Below are 24,988 nucleotides of genomic sequence, written 5' to 3' on the forward strand. Positions count from 1 at the left end.
ATTCCAGGAAAACAGCACTTGTTCTTGTGATGTGGGCAAAACTACAACAGCAGGTCAGAGTAAAAACAATGCACTAAAACATTACCAGTTTGAGCTGCAGAAGATGAATGGAATGCCTAAAAACAGAACGCAAGTTTACGGTAGAAGGCATGACAGCAAGACGCGAACCAGCAACCCAAGAAAACATAACGGCAACATGCCAGCCCGAATCAGAAGGCCTGGTAGCAAAACACAAGACTGAAATCTCTCAAAGAATGTGCCTTAACAGCATAATGTGAGCCAGCAGTACAAGGCCGGACAACAAGATGTGAGCCAGCAGTACAAGGCCTGACAACAAGATGTGAGCCAGCAGTACAAGGCCTGACAACAAGATGTGAGGCTGCAGTAGAAGGTGGTCTTACAGCAAGACCAAGACCTTATCAAATAGCACAAAAAGGCCAGACAGCAAAATGCAAAACTGCAGCAAAAGGCCTGACACCAAAAGACAAGTCAGCGATAGAAGACCGCTAGATTCAAGTGTGCAGTGGATGGCGGGGGGTAAGGCACCAGCTTTCAGATGAAGGCCTGGTATCAACACATAAGCCTCCAGTAGAGGATCTGACATTAAGACAAGAGTCTACAGAGGGCAGCCTAATTTCAAGACACAAGCCTATGGTGTGCGCCCTGATATCAAGACATTCGTCTGCAGACACAGCTTGGCAGGAAGATGAGAGCCTGTAGAAAGGGCTGATATCAAGACATGAGGTGTAGAAGGTCTGATACAGAGGCATGAGTCTGCAGGAGAATGCTTGACAGACAGACTTAAGTCTGCAGTAGCGATGACCCCACATCAAAATGCAATCTTAAGCTCAGTAAAGCAAAATTCAAAACAACCCGACCAGAGCCTAGTGAGTAAAGGTCTTGGGTCCGTCATATGGGGTCCGTCATATGGGGTTCTAGGAACTGAAATGCAATCAAAGCTTTGCTAAAGCCATTTGAAGAGGATGAACTTTCTGGGCTCCTTCCATCTGTTCATCTTGTGTTTCCAAGTTATCTTATCATCTTTTACAAGCAAGAGAAAGATGATTTTTGCAGCTCTGTATCACAGATGAGGTAACAAATATATACGTTTAATGCAATGTGTCTTGTTTGGAAAGGGTTAAACTTCACACTCAGATAAACATTGCAGATATGAATCCCACATCTAAGTTCAGCTCAGACACAGTTTTTAAACTTGTGGTTACTAGTGTTGTCAGGGCGTAGCATGAAGGGATGTGTTCCTGATGTTTGATGCAACTCCCGCCCAAGCATGGTCCACTATTGTCCTTCCTGGTTCAGTCGGCTTTGAGACACATCTCCATCTCTTTACGGCAGTCCTGCAGCACCTGTATTTGACTTGGTCTCCAGTTCCAAGAGCTCAGTGCAGAATTTCTCTTCATAATGAGTTTCAGCCGTCCGACCAAAGTGAAATAAAAATACTCAGGCTAGTAGTCAAGAGAGAATTTGAAAATTATATCTGCAATTCCTTTTTGGTCGTCAACAACCAGTGGATAAAATTTACATCTCTTCTAAGGACAGTTCCTTGGATAAGAAAGTAAAACACGGTGTATCACTGGGAATAAGGACGTGCCTGGCACAAATGAAGCATCCATCACAGCAATAGGACTGTGCTGTCTAAATGACCTCTCTATGGCACGATGCTGTTTCAGCTCACTCCCTGTGATCAAAGGGGGCCCTGGGGAAATCTTCCCATTCTCATTAAGAATAAACACTTGAGAAATCCTTTGGTCAATGTCTCTTCCTAATGGAGACTGCACAGGGTTCAGTCGCCTCCAGATTGCGATTGTGCTTAAAAGAGCAGAGAGCCACTGCCCAAAACAAACCTTCGACGCCCTCTTTCTTGATAGTTTGCCTATTTGTCCTTCCTCTGCTATGCTCAAGGAGACGCCAGCCCACTTTTAACAAATCCTATCAGAACAAAATGTGTTAACCAATATTAGGGGTCAGCTGCAGCCACTGGCTATTAACGTAATGAACAAACCTCCTGAAGAAGGCCATGGTATATGTCACGGTGTTGTGACATTCCAAGCACACTCTTTAAACAGCAGGGAGCCGTACCCAATCACTGGATGAGAATCAATGGCCTAAGAAAATGGTGAAAGACAATATTCTAAGTCACCTGAGCAGATACTATAAGAAAACCCATCTTAAGACAAAGCTATATGTTGGCTTTAGGTAAGGTGCTGGCTTACTGATAATGAATGTACTTGTATTTTGCAGCAGAAGGATGTGTGTGTAGAGGTATTAAAGACTAGAAGGTGATCCTACTGTTTCACAAGTAAATCGTTTGAGATGTGTAGCCTTTAGACAACTAGATGTGTAGGGCTGCAATCACTTTATACAGCAAGGAGACTAGAGGGAACAACAAAGGCTTGGGGCAATGAGCGAGAAGCAGGGGGCAGTGAGCTTATGGTCAGGGGCAACTAATAGCCTGAGGCAAAGAGCAAACGGCCCGAGGCAAAGAGCAAACGGCCCGGCGGGGCAAAGAGCAAACGGCCCGGCGGGGCAAAGAGCAAACGGCCCGGGGCAAAGAGCATACGGCCCGGGGCAAAGAGCAAACGGCCCGGGGCAAAGAGCAAACGGCCCGGGGCAAAGAGCAAACGGCCCGGGGCAAAGAGCATACGGCCCGGGGCAAAGAGCAAACGGCCCGGGGCAAAGAGCAAACGGCCCGGGGCAAAGAGCAAACGGCCCGGGGCAAAGAGCAAACGGCCCGGGGCAAAGAGCAAACGGCCCGGGGCAAAGAGCAAACGGCCCGGGGCAAAGAGCAAACGGCCCGGGGCAAAGAGCAAACGGCCCGGGGGCAAAGAGCAATAGATAGTATAAGCGACAGGCAATGAACAATAAGTAAAAGTCTTGAGGTGATGTCACAGAGACTACAAGAAAAGAGCAAGAAGCAGATAAAAATGGGTGACAGGCCACTGGTACCGGGTAAGAGGCTACAGTGAATGATCAAAACCAGCAATAGGTTGTTACGTGTAAGGGATGATAGTACAGGAGGAAAGTAGTCCCATTGTGCAGTTTTGAAGCTAAGGAGCAGATGAGGCTGTGAGTGACAGCATGGAGGCTAGGTCAAAGGTGAGATGAGCTGTGTGCAGTACTGGAAGCAAAGGTGCAGAGCAAGTGAGTAGTCAGTGCATGGTAAGAGGTAAGAGAGGTTAAAACAGGCACTGTACAGTGTGAACACCATGCAGTGGGCAGGGTGCAGTATGAAGATTAGAGGCAGATTGGCGAATGATGGTAGGGAGAAAGAGGGAGTAAGATTCAACCTGTGCTGGCGCCGTCCTAGTGGCTGAGAGCGAGAATGCGCCTTCTTGAACGGGAACAGAGGAAAGCAAAAGTAGCCTAACGTTTAGGCCCCCAGTAGCCATTATGGACACTGGGAAAGGGGTTACTGCCAGCAGTGCATATTAGTCAGAGGAGAGGGAGAGTTCTTAAGAGAGGCAGAGGCCTTGATGCAAATCCAAAGGGAGGGATTGAGAGCCTGCATGCACTGGGCTGGAAGAATGGCCATGTGTAGTGTACATGAAGGTGCAGATGGCAGTAGATGCATGCCATAAGGAGGCTTTGGCATTATGGAGGCTGCAGGAGGGAGCTGTTAAGCACAGTTCCTGTTACAAGTCCTACTAATTGAAAAGGGAGTGTCAGGAAGGCGGTAAGAGGAAGCAGGGATGGTGAAAGCACCGTGGCTAGCACCTGGAGCCACGCTTAGAGCTGACTTATTTAATTTAGGATGGGGTGACACAGGGGTACAGAGCAGACTGAAGAAAGCCCTAAAAGACTAATCTGCTGGCATAGAGAGCAGTTAGAAAGGAAGGTGGGTGAGGGAAGAAGAGAAACTAATGTGCAGCGTCACTCAGTGCTTGCAATTTTGAGACTCTTCTGGAGGGTGTAGCGACAGAGACTAAGGTAAGATACTGCTTGTGCCCACAGCTGCACCTTGTGCTTGTAGTGTGGTTGCTTGACTGCTCAGAAAGGCATGCTTGTGGTCTCCCTCACTCACAGATGCACTGCCTGAATTGAAGGCTCAGCAGGCTAGGAGTAAGCTCTGGTGGTCGCAGTAACAAGCGCACCTCCTGTTGGTAGCTGATGATCGGTGACGGGTAAGCAGGGGGTAGGAGGACCCACTGATGATCACCATCACTCTCAGTTACACCTACTTCTCATGGTGAAGTAGGCACGAGGAGTTAGGCGGGGGTAGGAGGATGCTATAGTGGTCGCACTCATTTACAGTTACAGCTCTTGCTGGTAGCGAAGGAGGAGTGAGAGGTCAAGAGGGGGTAAGAGGGTGATCTGGTGGTTGGCATCACTCATAGATGCACCTCCTACAGTCAGCTAAGGAGAGGTGAAGGGTTAGTAGAGGGTAGGACGACACTCAAGGTCGCACTCACTTACATCTGCACCTCCTGCTGATTGCGCTGGAAGACTTCTCCAATGTGCTGAAAGATAGCTGGCGTAAAGAGGTAAATGCCGCAGTTGATGATGTCGCTGACAAATGTTTCAGGTTTCTCCACATAATGCAACACCTGAAATAAAGGGGCAAAACTGAAGATGTGATTGCAGAGTCAATGAACAGTGAAGCGTTGTCAAGTGGCAATGTACTTAGTGGATACATGAACCAGCAAAGAACAACTGCTGAACTCAAAAGAGAAAGATGTCAACAACATGCTAAAACAAGTACTGGCAAAGCCAACAGGTCTGGCCTACTTGATGGGAAAACTCTTCTTTGTTCTAATGGCTGTACGTTGTGTGGGACGCATAGATGCACAAATATGGCATACAATGAGTAACGGGTGGATATCACTGAAGCAACTCTGATTTGACAGTGTGAGTCCTAGGCCAGCAGGCTGTTTCCAAGTGAGATAGACCAAGAGGTGTTGGACCTAGAGGGCAGAACTTTCCTTATGGGATAGCGAAACTCGATTATTGGCTCATTCCTTACATAGCAAAACAATCTTCACCTTATGCCACTCTCAGACGTCAACACCTGTACAGCAGAGTTACGTTCTAGGTCTTGCAAACCTCACAACTCAACGGAACAAGTACGGATAACCAGCACAGGATATACAGGCCCGACCCAGATTAAGTGGTAGGCCCGGCCTGATTCATGCCGTTGGCAGAACTAGGACACTGGGATCCGAACTATGTTGGGCAAGGAAGACGGGGTTAATGTGCAGTGTGGTGAATGGGCGAGTTATATAGTGAGATATGATAATAGTGTTCCAGGTGAGGGGTGTTGTAAACTAATTAGAGTATGTGAACGGATTGAGCAATTTGTTTTGTTCTGATTTGAGTATATAGCACTGATAAGTAAAATATTTTCCCAGTCTTTCCCTGGGACTGGGTGTGACAGCTGCTCACTGATACCAGAGTCTGCGAAGATCAGCCTTGTTGGTGACCAATGGCGGCCGGTAATTTGAGACACTTATTCACAGCACGCACTCAAATAGACATATTCATTTATACATAAACACACACCAAACCTGAAAAACTACTTACTGGCTGCAGTACTGATCTCGGCCTCCGAGGTTCCTGGAGGATTATGACTGCTGCCCCCTCTCATTGGCTGACAAAGGCCAGCCAATGAGAGGAGGCGGCAGTCCCTAACTTATTATAGAGTAGGATGGGGTCAGTGAGTTGCTGGCCTCTCCCCACTCTGTGACGAAGTGTTACTGATTGACACTCGGCCCTGGGCACTTCAGACCTTAAAACTGAAGAGCCCAGATCCGAGGCAATCAGTGATGCTCCCCCTGGTCATGAAGGAGAGGTCCCCCAAGCACTTTGCCGGGCTGAGGAGGTCATGTTCAGCTCAGGCAGCCAGGCGCCAGCACACTTATGGGTGTCTGAACATAAAGAGTGTCTGTCAGGCTGACTGTTGCTCATCCTGAGAGACACTATTTAGGTCTCCAAAAAGGTGGAATGCAGGTTTCCTCCGCCCCCTGTTGCTGCTGCTGCTGGGGATAGCACTTTAGGAGCTCTCTGGTGCGCTCTACTGTTAGGCGCGCTCTGATGGCAGGCAGGACTTAGCATGATGCCACTGGCAAAATCTGACACCCCCAAGTCTGAGACAGTTGCCGTACACTTGTGCAACGGATATTTAAAGAACAATGGTTCAGGTGTGGCCTAAAAGGTCCAAAAGCAAGAAGGGTGACCCAGAGAGGGGCACTGTTTTTTTACAAATGAAATTAATTCAATAGGGAGCAAGAAACAGAGTCTGTAAAGGGTCATGTACGTCAAAAGATGACAGATATTTATTTGCAAACATTTCAATTTTAGGGTGCTCACACAATAAGTAAAATAAAGCGTGGTGTGAAATAATGATGGTGAATTTTAAAAAGACTTCGCATTGACAACAATATAGTTGAACTCCATAAATGATTTATACAAGTTATGAGGAGTTCATGTTGTGGGGTGGTCGACGGCGTTTTGAACCCAATTATTGGGGTTCATCTTCAGGACAATGGTGAGCAAGTTGTATTTAAGGAAAACCAACCCGTGATTAGCTGGGTAGTTCCAAGGGACAGGGCTCCAAAGCGGGAGTCGGGGGCTCCACGCAGGCAGTATTAATTAACAGCCAGATGAATTAGCTAGAAAAATATCAATCAGTAATTGGCTGAGCAGCTGGGCAGTACGTAGATCCACCTGGGCAGTATCAATTTCTTTGGTGGGGCAACAGGGCATTGAATGGGTGCCTGAAGCCGAGCAGCCAGAGACGTCCTGCTGCTGCCGTTGCTGGCTTATGAATGCGGGGACACTTGTACAACAGCATGCTAATCCCAAATATTCTACACCGGCAGGACACCCACATCCAGCTCATACCTTACACTGCCCATCTCAACTATTTCATGTCAAGGACCACGTTCTATTGAGGGCCTTGAGCCAGCCATTCGCCTGCCCTTGTCTTTGGCATTTCTTCACATAATCAAAATTGGCACAAAGAAAACAACATTAAGGGAATGTCGCACAGTCAAATGCATCATGTCCTTGTTTTATTTTTACAAACCTGCCTCATCTGTCATCCCAAATCCAACATTAACAGCCTCTGTAAGATACTACTAATCATCACGGACACTGGGAAATTGGACCTACGTGATTCACAAGATCAGCCTTCAGAACAAGATAGTGAGGAACGACAGAGACTGCAGCAAACACCAAAGCATAACCAGCGACACTGCCAACCCCACCAGCATAACAGCAGCATAACAGCTGGGAAGTAAGTAGCCCATTGGTTTGACACAGGAAGTTAACTAGACTGAATTCCTCATGGACAAAAGCACTGTAATTTGCATGATACCCAAAGAGGCACCTTGACGTGGCCCTACACCTAGAGTTTTAGATTCCGCAATATGGCGTTCTGAAACTGGGACCCACCAATGGCCTTTACGTAGGGCCTCTATGGAATGTAAACTCATTATTCTAGATGTAACAAATGCAGACTCAACTTAGCATGTACTTGATTAAAGATTGTATGTGGTATCACTCCGGAGCAGGTGACAATATTACTTCTTCATTTCCTGGCATAATCCGCACCCTTTTAGGCACGGTTGGTTGATTTCAGCATATTGAATTCTGAGTTATCAGAAAAGAACATAGGAAATGTCTGTGATTGTTCATGTGATGCCTCAAGATCAGTGCTCTAACATGTGCCTCTCCTCCCATCCGACTGTGAACGGTTCGCCTCTACTGTGACTACGTCTCTACCAACTTTCAAGACGCGAAGAAGAGGCGGACGTGAAGCTGGCTCTAAACTGATTTACAGTCTGATTGCCGCAAAGAGGGGTGTGAATAACAGTGTTGTCCGCGCCCTTTGTTCCAGTTGCCATCATTTTAGTAAGCAATGCAATGGGTATAGCGAGCATTAAGGACATGCCTTACGAGAACGGGTGGACCGATCACCACCAGGCAGTGGATGTGGTCTTCGGTTGTCACTATGTGCGTCACTTCAACCCGCTGCTGTCTGTGGCCCCAGACATCACTTCATGAAGCTAACAGCGTAACCTCACTTGGCATTTACAAGGAGATGTTTTGGCGGTAGAGTCTCCAGAGGTGGATTCCTTTCCCTGTTGTCCCCCGTTTACTAGTGTCTCTTCTGGATGTGAATGGCTACAGTAAGGAGGGTAAGTGCTGTCACTCACACTGTACGACAGAACAAACCCCGAAGGGCTGCAATATGAGCTGCCCCCAGATGTGACTGACATTGGCATCAGTCAATGGTTGAGGAGGTTGATTGACCCGTTGTCCACTCTAGGTAGAACACTATGTGGACTGATCCAGTCTGTAAGTGACATTGGAGCACAACATTCTCTGGAGGCGGCTGGCCCCAAGTACCTACCTTATTTCTTTGGTTTTTATTGATTATATAAACCTGGAAGATTAAGAAAAGACTTTCCCTAGCCCAGACCTAAAAACAGCAGGAGGTAATTTCATATTTGACCACAGACTGCTGCAAAGTTACTATCCTGTGTTCTACTTGTAGGTAGTACAGTTATGGGTTCTTGTGGTTGTCACCCAGGGAGGCATAAGCGGGCCCCTACACAGAAAGTTTTCTTTTCTTGGGGAAGACATTCACTCCTTTTTCTATTACATCCATGGAGACTTTTTTGGCTTTTTAAATTCCAATTTCACTCTACAGCCAAAATCGGGAGATTTGACCTAACTTGCATTGTAGAAAGTGTTGTTCAAACTTAATCCTGAGTTCGAACACATTTTTGGCAGTAGGTGCTAGCCCCTCCAATGGCTCACCACACTGCCTTCACAACCAGATTATATCGGCCTGGTGCCACATTGTATGCAATTCACATTCAAAGTAGCGAGCAGGAGGCCAAGCTGATGCGACATAAATCACAGAAACAAATACTTCTCCTTACAAAAGGTGCAACTGATTCAGAAGTTTGAGAACCACTCGGAGCACCACTCGGAGCACGCTCACCTGATCTTATAAGGTAGCAATTAAAAATATTTCTTAGCTTAATGAAAGTATCATTCAGATCACATTTTTCAAGTTGTACTATATATTTGGCCAATTTAGTGTTCTGCCTGTCTATAAACTGACTTGTAGCGCATTAGATAGGTGCCAGTACGTAATGTCCCTTACGGCAAATGAGTTAAGAGGTTAACATTAAACATTTGAATGGTTACAGGTCATACTACTTACACCGTAACACCTACAATAATTATATTGAAAGCAAAATATCAAATCTGAAATCACCAGAACATGATTACAGTACTTTTGACTCCAATTCTGAAAACGGTCAAGCGCAAACAAAATGTAACAAGTCAGTGATAAATCTAGGCCAAACACTAATCATAGCATACAAACCCATGCTTAGTTCTAGCCCTAAGCCTAGCCCCATGTTAACACAAATCCTACACGTAATGCTTGCTTTAAAACTTTAGGCTAAGGCTAAACTTAAGCCTCAAGCCGACCCCATGCTTAGCCATACACTTCTTTATAAGCTTGAGGCAAATCCTGGAACCCGCTTAGTCCTAAGGCTAATGCAAGCCCTAAGCCTTATGCTCTCCCTAACAAGTAAGACTAAACGTAAACCTTATCCCAACCTTGAGCTGACCTTAATACTAACCCGACGTCTACGTAAACTGAACTAATTGAACCTCAAAGTACATCTAGCAGCTGCTCAAACTCTAAGCCTAATATTCTCCCTAAACTCCATACCCAAGACTAATCCTAGCCATTTATTTAAGCGATTTTCGCAAAAGATTAAAATGTAACAAGCCTTCAACATAAAATACTGCATTCCTGTATTTCAACTTTACATTTTCTGTGACTTTGTAGGTTTTATTTTTGATGGCTGAATATCATGTAAACTACAAAGGAAATATTTGTTTTCACCTTAGGAGGAGAATAGCATTTTTTCTATACACTTTAGGAAACAAAACCCACAAATCCCATCCTAACTATCTATGTCTCAGTCTTTCTTTTCTGTGGGATCTGAACAGGATGAGTTACCTCTTGTGTATTTGCATTTGCCACGATGCAGCCATAATTGAGGGATTGTTTCCGGTTGGCCTATGAGAAGGAAAACAAAACAAGAATATCTCAGGAAAGAAGTACACAAGCTGTAGTGCCGCACTAGCGATGCAGAACCATAAAGAAAGGTATAGGGCAAGAAGTGAAAGATAAAAAAAAACCGAGGGAAACAAAGACATACAGGGAAACAAAGAGAATGAGATATTGAGAACACGTAATTAATAAATAAATTATACTGAAGAAGAGAAATAAAGAATAAAGGAAGCAGCATGAGGACAAATGTAGACGCGTATACATGGCATGAGCAGAAGCATGAAAAAAATTATGAAACATAAGGAACGCAGAAGACAAAGGAGTAATGAATAGAGTAATAAACGAAAAAGGAAGTAAGATTAAAACAAACAACAAGAGGGAAGAACAAATGGCAATAAGTGACCGACCGACAAAAAAAGAGGTAGCAACAGCAGAATGGGTGGGGGGTGTTGAGTGTGTCTATCTCTGCAGTAGTATGTCTGGTCCTCTAACAAGTGAAATCATTTGTATTATTTAATTTATTTGTGAACAGAACAATTGCAAATATAAATCAAACTTCAAGGCGTCTACAAACCCAACTAAAAGAAACAGACATATAAAATGACATTGTAGATAACTTTTGATACAAATAAAGAGCCTATAAACAAATATAAAAATCAGCCTCTCGCTTTCAATACCAATGAACAAGTAATTACCTTCGGTAACGCTCTTTCTGGTTGAGACTCTAATCTAGCGGCAGATTCTTCAGCACTACCTCTGCGCACCAGTAGGTGGCACCATGCAGCACCTCACTGAGGCAGTTCCACTACAGAAATGACGCGTGGAGCCTATATAGGCACCACCCAATGCCAGTTGCTTTCAAGAGTGTCCGCGTCCCCCAGACGCAGAGCCTTGAAAGCAAATTGGTGTGACCAGTGTTCAGATTCCTGGACTTGGGATATTTCAATGGATAGAGTCAGACCACAAGACAGGTAGGTTGGGAAGGTCGGTATGGAATCTGGGGCTAGACAGAGTGTCTACCAGAAAAATCATTAAGGAATGTAAGTAACTTGTTCTGATAGAAAATTCTAGCCACAGATTCCTCACCTTTTGAATAGTCGCCAAAGTAGCATCCATATGGAGGTGGGTCTGTACATGGACTCAAACCAGAAAGTCCAGCGGGACAGATCGGGCAAATCTGAACTCCCAGGGAACTTGACTGTCTAAACAATAGTGCCTTGTCAACACAAGAAGGGACACCCATGTAGTCCATTTGTGCATGTCCAGGACAAGGACTCTGCATGCCAACTCAGTGTTGAAGCTTTAACCCTAGTAGACTGGGCACGCAGTCCTTCCAGAGAATGTTTTTTTAGCCAGTGCGTGGCAGATCTGAATGTAGAGAATCATCCTGCGGAAGAAGGATCTCTTCTGCAAAGTCTCGCCTTTTCTCGCTCCAGAGAACCTACAAAAAGCTTATCGGCCACCCGGTGTTCTTTGGTACCATCTATGTAAAAGCTCAGAGCTCTATTGGAGTCCAACGAATGGAGTCTCTCCTCCACCTTAGAGGGGTGAGATGGAGTATAAACTCCAGCAGGGGGATGTTCTGACTGATGTGAAACAGCGTAATAAACTTTTGGCAAGACAGATGCCCTTGTCAGCAAACCCAGCTTGTCTCCGAAGAATGTGGTGTATGGTGGGTTCACACAGAGGAATTGAATCTCACACAGAGAGATTAAAGCTCACCCGCACGCAGCCCTGATGCTATGGTGAAAAGGAACAGTCTGGAGGATGAGAAGCCACACGGAGCAGCCGTGAAGTGTCTCAAAGGAAGTGCACATCGGGAACGTAAGGACCAATTTAAAATTCCACAGAGGCATGACAACGGAAGAGGAAAGACACAAATGTAAACATTTCAAAAAGCGCATACCAACTAGAGACTTAAACAAAGAGAGCTGATCCGTCAACCACAAAAAAGCAGAAAGACTGAAAGGTGCCTTTAACTGAGCCCAGCGCAAATCCTTGCTGGGCTAGGAATATAACAAATAAAACATACGATAACCTTGCAGGGGATCTATCTACAGAGGACTGCATCAAGCCACAAATTTGCACCAGTGACAAGTGTATACAGTCAAGGGACACCCGCCTGCAAAGAAGACATTAACCACCTCCGGAGGAAGGCTGAAGGTGTTCAGCTGTCGCTGCTTAACCTGATCTTGCCAGGTGGTTCAACACCAGGAAAATTCCTTGGTTGTTCGATCATTTCCAGAGGTGCGGGCTTCCTGGCATAGGGTGTATCACCGCACCCCACCCTTCTTGTTACAATACCACACGACAGTGGTGTTGTCCGTAAACACCTGCACCAGCCTCACTTTGATGGACGGAAGGAATTCTTTCAATGCCAAGCGGATGGCTCTAAACTCCAGAAAGCCGATATGAACCTGGGACTCCGCCAGAGATCAGAAGCATCTGACCTCCACCTATCCCACATCGCTGCCCCAGCCCAGCAGCGACGCATCAGTCACCACGGTTGACTGCAGGTTTGCAGTACTGGCGCCCAGATTCTGGAACACTCTTCCATTGGACATCAGAACCTGTACTGATTTTCTGAGATTCAGAAGGCTTCTCAAGACCTGGCTATTAATCCAAGCAAACATCGAAACACTAAGCAAATGACCAAACATATAGGGCTCTAGCAAACTCCTAGGACAGCGCCAAGAAATCAATCAGTGTACGTGTGCTTTACAAGAATTTTTTAACATCACATAACACTATCAGCTCTGGGTGGGAAAGAGAGAGGGGACTACCAATGATTCAAGCGTGGTCCAGTAACCACCACTAGAGACTTATTAACATGCTGAACCAGCAAGTTACAGCGGGCAATTGGGGCCTCGTCTTCTGGGGTCGATTGAGTAGGCATCGCTGTTGAAGTACCGGGAACAAGCGTGGACCATGGTGATGGAGGGAGAGTCAGGACTGGAGCCAGAGGTGGCCCGGTATGGGAGACGACTTAGAGCGAGGCAAGGGCGACACTACTGGTGGTAATCCAGATAGAGAACCTCTCAGTTCTGTGTGGCCCGCAAGCGCACCAGAAGGTGTCAGGAAGGACCCAATGAGTTGGAGCATGGCCTAGCAGAACTCTTTGATCCATTCAGGAGTAGCGGGTGGCCACAGAAACTTGGGTTATGCCAGAATAAGTTGTGGGTTCAGCTCCAAAGTCAAATGACTTCGGAAGCAAGAATGAGACGTACGGTGCCTCACTCATGTCTTCTCGTGAGAGTGGCGAGAGAGGTTTGAGTCTCGCTTAGATTTCTTGTGTTTTTCTGTGGACTTACCCAAAGACTTTGATCAAGATAAAGACTGATCTGTGGAAAAACTCCTGCAACTTGACTGTGAACGGGAACAAACTTTCAACTTGGAACGGTCTCATTGCAGAGTCTTCTGGTGCCTGGCGAAGTACAGTTTCACCTCGCGGTCTCGTACAGCCTTCAGGTTCATTGCCGCGCACTCACTGAAGGCCTTAGACTTGTGACGCGACCCCAGGCACCATGGGCAAATCTGAAGAGAATCTGTCACAGACATCTGCTTGCAACAGTCCTTACAGGGCTTAAAAACTAGGTTTTTTTTCACCTATTTGCCGTGCTGGACCCAATGGGCTTCGTACCTAAATTCATAGGCTGGGTTAAGCTTCTTTATTGCAACCCACTAGCAAGAGTATGAGTCAATGCTAGGGTGTCTCAAACATGCGCGCTCCAAAAAGGGACCGGACAGGGCTGCCCACTAACCCCCACGCTGTTCGCCTTGGCCCTCGAGCCACTGGCAGCATGGGTAAGGCAAGACCCTTTGATATGGGGCATCCCAGTGGGAGGAGAATGGGAGGAACGCATATCCCTATATGCGGATGATATCCTGTTGTATGAAACGAGGCCAAAGTAATCCATTGACAGAGTGCTACAGATTTTCCTGATATACAGAGATTATTCGGGTTACCGCATCAACTGGGACAAATCTTTGATGTTTCCACTAGCGGGAGGGATACCCAAGTTAACTTCTAGATGCAAGGTACTGGTCGAGACTCAGAGCTTTAAATATCTGGGGATATACATAACAAGACATCTTCAGGAGTTTTACCACAAGAACATAGAAGCACAGCTGAACAGATTTATGAAAGACCCCAACCACTGGGGGTCCCTTCCCCTCACGTTAATGGGTTGCGCTGCCTTATTCAAGATGATGTCACTCCCACACCTATTATACATCATACAAAACACCCTGAACGAGATTCCCAATGCCTTCTTCCACAGAAGAGAAACTGAACTGAGATCCGTGCTCTGGGGAGAAAGTGCCCCATGAAGAACGCTGCGTAAACTGCAAAAGGTGGTATATGTATGTCGGTTGGCTATCCCTGGTGCGACCTTAGAAGAAACATCCCCCCTAGAGGACCGGATGTTGCAGACCCTTTGTCGGGAGAGGCATATCATTGATACAATGAAAATACTAAATAATGCCCCAGACACCCTGGGAGCACTAAAGCTCACATGGGAGAGCGATCTAGGCCAATTAGAAGACAAGGAATGGAGGGACACCACCCAGGGCCCGAGGGAGGTGGCAATACACTCTAGGTTTAGACTAATCCAAATATAGTTCCTGCACCGGGTATACTACCATAGGACAGAGCTGCACCGAATGGGGCGATCGGAGAATGGATTATGTCAGAGAGGGTGCGGGCAGGAGGGATCCTTTTTTCATTTGCTCTAGGACTGCCTGGAGATACAACAGTATTGGCTCGAAAGAGGTAGACTAATGACCAGGAGGATGGTGGGAGCTGAGGTCCCGGTAGAACCCAAATGGTCCCTGTTATTGACACCAGGAGAGGATGATTCGCCAACATATATAAGGCTCTGGCCCATAGCTGTTGCTAAATGTAATGTTGCAAAGAACTGGGGAACAGCTGCCCCCCCAAGAGTCATGGACTTGGAATCTGATCGGGACTGGTGCCAACAAGCAGAATACACAATATATAGGAGCAGAGGGTGTCCCAAGAAAAAGGAGATGGTTTGGGGGTTCTGGCGGGTATACAGTGGGCTGTAAGGGGAGGGATAGGGGCCTGAGTGAGACAGAACAGTTGACAATGTTGATTTGAGTTTTACTTCCTCCAGCAACGAAAGTAAAGAACGCAAAGAATGATTTGAAGAAAGTATACATCCTGTATTGTAGAACTGCCTGCCGAGCACACTGCAATCAAAAAAGATTTTTTTTTAAACCTGTCGTTTTGGGGGTTGATGTCCCTCGCACAATATAAAACTATTTTTTCATTGAGGTAAGAGTCTTAACGAGACAAAAGGTAGCTCTAGAATATCAATAGAAAATCAATAAAGTACTTTGAAATTAAAAAACGTTGAGGAATCTGCGGCTAGAAGTCTCTACCCGAAACATAGATATACGATTCTGGATATTAAAGCTCTGGCATATGCTTGATATGGTAGACCATGGCAGAAATCATTCAAATAATGGAAGTTAAATAAAAGGGCAGACAGAGCAGAGCACTCTTTGCATCGGTTAGATCTGTTCGACGGAAATGAGCATGTCCACCCAGCGTGCACTCCCAGATCTGGATTCCAATGGGAAAGAAGCCGCAAGGGGTCCATGGTATCAAAAGCACCAGAGAGATCTAGAAGGATCAAAGCCGTACGCTGCCCCTTGGCATCCACCTTTAGCACTTGTTCTCAGATGTTTCGGACAGAAGATTACTCTCCAGTTAGTTCTGAAGCTCAGTAACAACTCTTGCTTCCAGTATCTCAATGATTAGAGCGGCAGACCCTGATGCAGAGGTCTAGCCCAGGACCAGGGTTCAATTCGCCGCCTCGGCGGGTCTGGGGCTAAAAAATTCCAACGGCCCCCACAACGCTAAGGATGCCTGGCCTCCACCTTGGGGGTGCCCAGGAGTGGACGCCTCACAGGGAAAGCCAGGACGGGTTCCACAGCGGTATTCGTACAAGCGCCTTGAGACCCTTGCAGGTGAGTAGTGCGCTATACAAGTATCAATTTACATTTACATATCTTTGCAAACACAGGCAATGTGGGGTCTGGTTGCCTGGAATCCAAAATATCCTTTTTTGATAAGCAGGATTACTACCACCTGCTCCAAAGGACCTGGGTAGAGCCTCTTGTGCCCCTTGTGTACTATCCAACCTACATATGTCCTCAGAAAGAACAGTACGATTCCCTTTCATAAGAACTCATGGAACTATATCCGTCCTGCATCTCACAGCACACAGACAACTTTAAAAATAATAATCACTTGTTTTGCTTTTCAGGTGCAGCGAACCAGTGACCAGAGACTAGTTGAGTGCCGTGTAAGACCTTGTTTGTTCCTACTTTAATATAGATTCTTGTAGCATTTGGTCCAAGAGCGAGTATGCCAAACTGTTTCTAGAAGAGGAAGCAGTAATTTAGGAGCACTGCATTACTTTATGTTGTTCTCTAGACTCTGCACACCTCTCGAGGGTACTTGCTAAATTTCCACGGCTGCTGAATTTCCACTTTGAGGTTCACTTCTCATTTTCCCATAGCCTCAGAGGGAAGCAGCCTTCCCAGCAACGTCTTCCAACTCACAAGTGTTGCCAATGACTCCAGAGATTCCCATCAGCAGATTCTGCCTGCCACACAGATAAAGCTCTGCCAGCAATCCACCCTCTGTACAAGCTCTGATTTATTAAGTGTTGAGGGAAAGTGAGCTATAACTGACAGGTTTTCAGTTGTGTCATTCTGGAATACTGAATAACTGTTTCTCTGGACCCCTCTTTTGCTGCTAATGTGTGCATGTATGTCTAGGAGGATTTGGGTCATGTGTAATATTGCTGATGCAGCTTCAGAACATCAGATGTGATTGAAAATAATGGAAACTCTGCCAGCTAGCCAGTACCAAAACAAAGGTAAGAGAGGCCATAATACAAGCAATTAAAGGGTAGGGAAAGATAGCCATAACTGTAGTACAGAGGCATCTCGTACGCCTTGAGTTTTGGTGCCACTGCACCTTCTGCACTAATGACAGCGCTAATGATAGTAATAGCCATGCACACAGCCGAAACAGAATGCAGATGGAGGTGATTAACAAATGTAAGGGATGAGTGCATGCACTATGGAACTGCGTTTTAGCTGTTTTTTTACTTTTATTTTAAAGCAAAAAAGTGTTTAAAAAAATGATCAAATTCCTGGTGTTCTTTGCTAAGGGTGTTCGAAAGCATGGTTTCAGGCATGAGTTGGGCCTTCAAGATTAGATTATTCGAATCAGGAAGTTGGATGATCTCTGACATTTGACGAGGCTGCATTTGTAGATTTTGTGATGGCGCATTCTTTCTTTATTTTATCGTGTCATAATTTCAGAACCTGATGAGCTGTTGAGATCTTCATAACGGTCTAGCTATGAAGTCGGACATATTGTACAGCCACATTACCTACCCCCATCCTCACTATGCGCAGGTCTTCCTAACAATACATAGAATCGCAGCTGTAGGAATCCTGACACACAGAGAGTAATCTATTTCGGTGTGGGCGCCACCTTACACTAACTATAAAAGTTTGCTCGTCGGCCAGGTGTAAGCAAGACTGCACTACCAGACAGTCAACTACCAACACCAGAAGAAAGCAGACGCCAATCGGGTGGATCAGTGCATAGGTTTTAGTGAAGAGTTGTGAAAGCAACAGTACAACACTCTCCTGTGGAAGGGAGAAGAGACACCCTTGAGCAATGCTGAAAGTAGTGCAAACAGGGCTGCTTTGTTTTTAAGGCCTCTCCTGCAGAGCACCTTCTTCTGATGTAGCACCGGCTCCATGGTGACTGAATAACATGCATGAGGATCTCTACACATACATGCACCCGCGAGTCTTCCAAGTGAACGCAGACGGCGAAGCTACCCAGAGTGTCTTGAAAAGCTCATAGAGACAGATGTCTGTATGTGTCTTGGCTCCATGAGGGAAGCCTTGGAAGTCGGCCTTGACTACTCCTTGGACCAACATCTACCTAAGGTGAGTAGGTGATTTATTCTTTCGTCATTACAGCGTGTAACTTTCATGTGCACAAACAAAACGCACAAAGATCTCTTATCCAACTATCTTCCTTATACTTCTCCCATGTTACTCAATGTTGAATCCAACCTGCGGCCCGCATGTTACCCACTGGTCACCCTAGTGTTTCAATGACCCTTCACACCAGTCTCATCCATCACCCCAGAATTTCACCCATTCTTCGCCACTATGTCTTGCCCACCTGTGAAGGATGCAGACTTTGTTCTGCCTCCCTCTACTACTCATATCCGAGAGTTCTTCTACTCGCACTTCATCACTCAACCTTCAGTGTCCATTAATAAAGTATTAAAACCTCCATCGATTGGCAACGACATATCTTCTGCCATAGAACCTGTCCTTACCGTAGTTCCCAACATGATAAAGCTGTGAGTGTCTCCACGGCTCTTCTGAAAATCCAGCATTTCCAACAGGGGGAATTCTGAGCAGACATCTGCATTGAGAACGAAGAAGGAATCTGGGTTGCCAGAGAGGATCTGATCCCGGAAGTGATAAATGCCACCGCCCGTTCCTAGAGCTGAGTATTCTTGTAGGTACCTACAGGAGGAATCACAGTGGCACTGAGTAGCCTCACAGGTGGATAAGCAGCAGGCAATATACTCCAGGGAGAGAAACACGTACACAGAGACAGAGAAAACACATTACATAGATATCCATCAGAGAGATAAAATGAAAGAGAAAGAGGGACAGGAGCGGAAAGGGGCAGAAGTGAAAAAAAGATGGCGAAGAAGGGTGAGATAAAGTTGTGTATTCTAAGTGAGAGAAGGTTCTCACACCCTGCAGCCACTGCATGGATCCTACGTGCTGTAATACAGTATACGTAAGCTAGTAGTGACAATAGAAGATCTTACGTGGCTGAATACAGAAACATCCTAACTTAGCTCTAAAAGGGAAAAAGGTGTGAAAAAAACAGACACACTAAACCACTACTCTTGTCGCCTAGTTTCAGTTTAAATTTGGATCAGCGTCACAGATAGGGTGGGGAGATGTGCGGACCGGTGCTGGTTGCATAATTTTTGCCAAACAGGATATGATTTCTCTGTGTAGACCTTGAGTTGGGCAGCTGCAGCACAAGAGCACTGGGCTGGGGACAGCATTCAAGTAAAGTGGGGCAGGTTGTGCAGCTGGACATATAATACAGGGAGGTGGTGCACGTACAAGTGTGCCACTGCCTCCTGCATTGAAAGGGGTGCAGAGACAACAGACCCAAAGTAACGGGCAAGCTATGAAAAGAGTAGGAATCACAGGACAGTCAGGAAACTTACTTACATACAAGGAATGGTTGGGTGATTAGGGGGGTATGTTTTGAATTCTGTGATGTTTGTAAACTACAAGATGAGTGCCATGGAAAGCTAATGTGTGTTGTATGGCAAGGGATGCCATGGTGTGCTTTTGCGGGACATGGCAAGTTGTGTTTGGGAGATACACGACATCCAGATTATGGGAGTGGCTTTTCTACATCATGAATACTATCACACGTTGGGTGCCAGCAGTCCTTAATCCTGCTTAGCTACATAATGAATGTTACAGCAGCTTTGTGCTTAAACTCATTTTAGATTCCTAGACTGTGTATAATTCCTCCAACACATACGCTCAGAACAGTGAAATATTTTTCCTAAAGATTTGGAGTTGTGGACACCAACCATAAATGCTTCTTGAATGACTGAATATACTTCAACCCTAAAGCCCCAATGTACTGCAGCGCAAACACCAGCTTATTACAATAATCAACATGTGTAAGGTAGTTTAGTATGTAAACAAATACTAGAGTATGTTCTTTTTTTGCTAGTCCCCCCACCTCACAGAGACATGGAGAGGGTCACAAATGAAACTATACCAGGCAAGAAAGAACGTTTACAGATTCACATCCTGGGCATCAACTGTAAAGCAGTATTCCTCAACTCTGTAGCAGCTGTGAGTGAGTGTGTGTGTGAGATGTTGGATTTGTATAGGACAATTATCTCCCCTACCACTGCTCCTTGCCATGCTTGAATGTACACAAAGTAATATGTATAGTGCTCATGTGGCAGCTTCGCCTGTCTGTGGCAATAGCAGATTACCAATGCATTAAAATGAAGCTGTGGCTTTTGTGGGGAATGGGCTCTGGGTCGAACTATCAGAAATGTAGTAGAAACACAACTCACAATGCTCCTCCCAATTCTGGTGTTAATGATGGGATCATCCTTGCGTTGAGAGAAAATGTTAGAAGGAGTTGGTCTGTTTAGGTCTCGCCTGGCGTTGCAGCGCATGCGCTGCACGCTCGGCGAGAGATATTGTGGATGAGATTTCAGAAGGGGACTTGAAGCCCCGCCCATCATTTTCATTGTGTAGCATCACCGTTTATGCTAAATGCTGGCTTCCCATTGAACAGGATGCTTTTTCGTTACCGCCCTTTCTCCTTTTCGTCCGGCTCTCCCGGACTGGATCGTCTGCTTTGTGGCTGTCGCGAGGCAATTTCTTATCTAAAGGGGGGGTATAAGTGTGACGTGAGGGTATTTGTTATGTAAAGGAGGTGTTAAGGGTGTTTCACTGGTCTTTCTTCATGGCAGCAGCGTGTTTATTTTTGCATCGCTCTTTCACTTAGAGTGAAAGTGCGATGCAAATATAAACAAGCAGCTGTCTTATCGCAATGGCAAGCGCTTGGGTTTATTAGAGAGCGATTGCATGCGTGTTGTTTAACAACTTTCCGTTTGACCGGCGTGCGAGAGAGTGTATTTCAATACCTTTTAACTCATCCTCGCCGCCTCCTCTCCCCCCACCCCTCTGCTCACCTCTCTCCTCCTCTCCTTACTCCTGGGCTCTCCCCCTCCCATTTTGGCCGTTACTCCCCCTGGCTGCCACCAGGCTCTGTGCAGGTCGCTTCTGATGGTGGAGCCGGCCATTTCCGTGTGCCATTAATGCATAATGGGGGTGGGGTCCTGAGAGCAGCTGAATGAAGATTGCGCCGTCCACTACCCTGTGACTCCGCTCGGGAAAAAGCAGAGAAATCCCTGGGGTTGAGGGCTGGTCTACCTATTAGCTAACATGCAGCCAGGGCCAGGGTGCCAGGCGCTCCTCCTCTTCACACCCCCGTGGGGAAAGGACGTCTGCTGAAAGGCAGAGTACTCGCTGAAGTTGCCCGCTCTCTGCTTGTGCCTCATTACTCCTTCCTAACTTGAGAAGCTGGCATAAGCTCGCGGTTGGCCGACATTACCCCGCTCACTGGAATGTGATTGCTGTGGGTGAAGTAGCGGAGAGGCACGTGTGATTCACCGGAGACCGCAAAGTGACTGGGGGTTATGTGCAGTGATTATGTGGTGGGTCAAGGGATCTGGTCGTTTGTGGTGGTATGGCTGTTAACTAACCGGCCATGTTCAGCCCTGTCAGCTATCGAGTGACGGGGTGCACTTACCTCTAGGTAGGTGGTGGCCTGTGGTACTTGGAGTGCTCTAATGTCCTTTTTACAGCAGTACTAAGGGTAGGTAGCTTTTACGGGAATACCGGCTGGCGCACCGTCATAAACATAAATAGTTCATTATTATGTGGAAACCATTGGAATAGTGATTGTGGTGAGTGTGGTACGTGTGTGTTAGTAGGGTTACCCTGGAATGGTTTTCCACGAGTGGCTGAGGAAATTGACACTCCTAAGGCGGAAGCCGGGAGAGAATGCTCGTATTTTAAAAAATTTTGTTTTTTATTTCACTGTCCTTACCTGAATGCTGTCTTCTGTTTGACACTTTCCCACCAACAACAGCACCTTGAACTCTTCCTCGCAGCGGACGCAAGCGCTGCCCTGGGTTGGGAAATCCTTCGCCGCCATCAACCCTCAGGCCACGCCCACTGACGTGAGGCCACGCCCCTTTCTAAAACCTTCCTATGAAAGCCGGGCTGATTACTAGCTCGCGCTCTGAGGAAATTGACACTCCTGAGGCGGAAGCCGGGAGAGAATGCTCGTATTTTAAAAATGGTTTGTTTTCTATTTCACTGTCCTTACCTGAATGCTGTCTTCTGTTTGACACTTTCCCACCAACAACAGCATCTTGAACTCTTCCGCGCAGCGGACACAAGCGCTGCCCCGGGTTGGGAAATCCTTCGCCGCCATCAACCCTCAGGCCACGCCCACTGACGTAAGGTCACGCCCCCCCTTCTAGCCTATAAATATGTGCATCTTCCGGACGCGCAGCGGGCGCGCCTGCAGCGCGCCGAAGGCGTGCCTAAGGCAAGCCCGTCTGCGCCCGTCCGCGACCGGACGGGGCCAGGGGCACAGCACCATGCCCACTGTATTTTCTATCTCCCTGATACACTTGGGACTTGAAACAAGCAGTGTAGGACAATATTACAGAGGACGGGATTCTAAGTGCCCACCCCCTACCCTCTTTACCATCCAACTTACCTTCAACAACTCGACTCCCGATCTGCACCAGTTCCACCTCTGCTCCAGTAAGTGACTTACTGATTATCTCTGCCCTCCTACTCAACACTCGGTCGGCAGTAAAACACCATCTCGATCTGTTTATCCTCCTAGACACTCAGAAACCCAACCTACTGTTCCTCACGGAAACCTGGTTTTACCAGGACTCCCTGCCCAGCTTGCTTGCGGCTCTGCCCTCCTCCTACTATGCCCTTCGGGCAGATCGACCCACTGGCAAAACTGGGGGGGGGGGGGGGGGGGAGTGGCTCTGATTATTCATTCAGATTTGCGCTTTCAATTACTACCGCACACCCCTATCCCAGAAGTGGACTACTTAGTTGCACGTTCGAACTCCTTCCAGATCCCTATCACATGTGTCCTGATGTATCGGCCCCCCAAAAATATGCCGCACTTCCTTCCAGCTTTCCAGGACCTGCTAGCCACATTAGCCGTGAACAACTCGGCAGTCCTGGTACTGGGGGACTTCAATGTTTGGCCATCGGACCCAGCAGAAGATGCCCCCTCCAGAGATTTCACTGAATCACTTCAAAACCTGAACTTTATATCCCATATTCACTCTCCCACCCATGCTCAGGGCCACATATTACATCAAGTTTGGTCCCTTAACATCCCTATCCTCGAGCCTACTGTTACCCCTTGCTTGTGGTCAGACCACCACTTGATCTCCTTCTCCCTAGACTCAAGCTTGACCAAAAATCCCCCTTGCCCAAAAACATCTGGGCTCGTAACTGGAGCAAAGTTGACATCCCACTGCTGTGTTCTTCTTTACTTTCCTCCAGTCCAGCTATAGAGGAACAGGCCCCACCCCTTCAGGCAGCAACACTAAATAATTGGCTGTCCAACGCCTGTGATCAGGTGGCACCCTTAAGACGCATTAGGGTAAGACGCGCCCATGACGTCAACAAATGGTTCACCCCAGAACTCAAGGAGAAAAAACTGGCCGCCCGCCGTGCAGAACGTGCGTGGAGACGCACTTACTGCACAGCCTCTAAGTCACTATACTCCTCTACCCAGGCAGAGTACAAGAAAGCCATCCTTGATGCCAAAACCTGCTACTTTTCTAACAAGATCCTCCGGGCAGAGAATCAACCTAGAGAAATCTTTGCTACAGTTTTCGAATTAGCCTCCTCGGATAGGACTTCATCCAAGCCGACACCTTCCCAGCACCTGTGTGACTCACTGAACAACTTTTTTATCAAAGCAATTGCAGACATCAAGGCCAACATATCTTCACCCTCCCAAGCTTTCCTAAACCCCGACCCACAACCCAATGCCCAACACCTCAATTTCATAGTCCCACTGTCTAAAGAAACTTTTCTCTCCTTGCTCCCATGCGTCAAGTCGGGATCCCCTGCTGACATCTGCCCGGCCTACATTTTGCGTGATATCTTCCTTACTTGTCCATCTCCTCCCCTCACCTTTCTTAATGAGACCCTGAAATCAGGCACTGTCCGGCATGTCATAAATCAGCCACCATCATTGCTATCTTGAAAAAACCAGGCGCAGACCCCACAGCGCTAGTAAACTATCGGCCCATTTCTCTCCTACCCTATCTGGCTAAAGTCCTCGAACGCCACGTAACCAAAGTCCTTAGCTCTTTTATAGAGGACACCGGCTATCTCTCACCATGCCAAGCAGGGTTCCGCCCTCTCCATTCCACCGAAAAAGTGGTGCTCTCTGTCATTGACACACTCAGAGCGGGGCAAGATGTTAATCTCCCTCAGGCATTGGTTCTACTCGATTTGTCGGCCGCCTTCGACACGGTTGATCACACCATCCTTCTTTCCCGTGTCGAGGCGGCAGGCATTGGAGGTTCTGCTCTGGCCTGGATCAGCTCGTTCCTGAACGACCGCTCACAGGCAGTTCATCTGGCAAATTTTTCCTCTAAAAGGCCCGCAAAGTACTATGTGGCGTCCCTCAGGGCTCCTCTCTCTCCCCCCTTCTTTTTAATTTGTACATCTGCCCGCTCATTTGTGCTCTGCAGAGGATGGAGGTCGCTGTGCTTAACTACGCTGATGACCTCCAACTCATCTTTAACCTATCTAACTCTTCCGATTTCATCTCTAATTTCCAGTCCGTGATGGTCTTTATCAGGGATTGGATGTGCTTCAACCATCTCAAGCTCAACCCTGATAAGACCGAGCTTCTTCTCACCGGCGGCAAACTCAACCCTTGGTCCCCCTTATTCTGGCCCCCCTCCTTTGGTCCCCCTCCTTCTCCCTCTCCCATCGTTAAGACATTGGGAATCACCCTCAACCAACAACTGACCCTACACTCCCAGATCAGCACAGTGGTCTCTTCCTGTTTTTTTTACTTTGCGCACCATTCGCAAGATTTCACGGTTTTTCTCCTTTTCAGCCCTCAAATTGATCTTGATGGCTATGGTCCTTTCTTGGCTGGATTACGGGAATGCCCTTTACAACGGCGCCCCCGCCTATGCCATCCGGAGGCTCCAATTG

At 46.9% G+C, this 24,988-nt stretch overlaps 1 protein-coding gene across 3 annotated transcripts in view; it reads right to left on the minus strand.

Annotated features, from left to right (window-relative positions):
• GMPPA (GDP-mannose pyrophosphorylase A) overlaps positions 1-24,988 on the minus strand; it is a 249,860-nt gene that overhangs the window by 36,376 nt on the left and 188,496 nt on the right. For all 3 annotated transcript variants that reach the window (XM_085650103.1, XM_085650104.1, XM_085650102.1), the window contains exons 5-7: positions 18,463-18,655; positions 10,004-10,063; positions 4,432-4,562 (exon numbers count right to left, since the gene is read on the minus strand). In XM_085650103.1, coding sequence (XP_085506229.1) covers positions 4,432-4,562; positions 10,004-10,063; positions 18,463-18,655 — 384 coding nt within the window. The remainder of the gene's footprint in view (positions 1-4,431; positions 4,563-10,003; positions 10,064-18,462; positions 18,656-24,988) is intronic.

The sequence above is a fragment of the Triturus cristatus genome, chromosome 3_2 (assembly GCF_964204655.1).
Source record: "Triturus cristatus chromosome 3_2, aTriCri1.1, whole genome shotgun sequence".
In the NCBI taxonomy this organism is placed as follows: domain Eukaryota; kingdom Metazoa; phylum Chordata; class Amphibia; order Caudata; family Salamandridae; genus Triturus; species Triturus cristatus.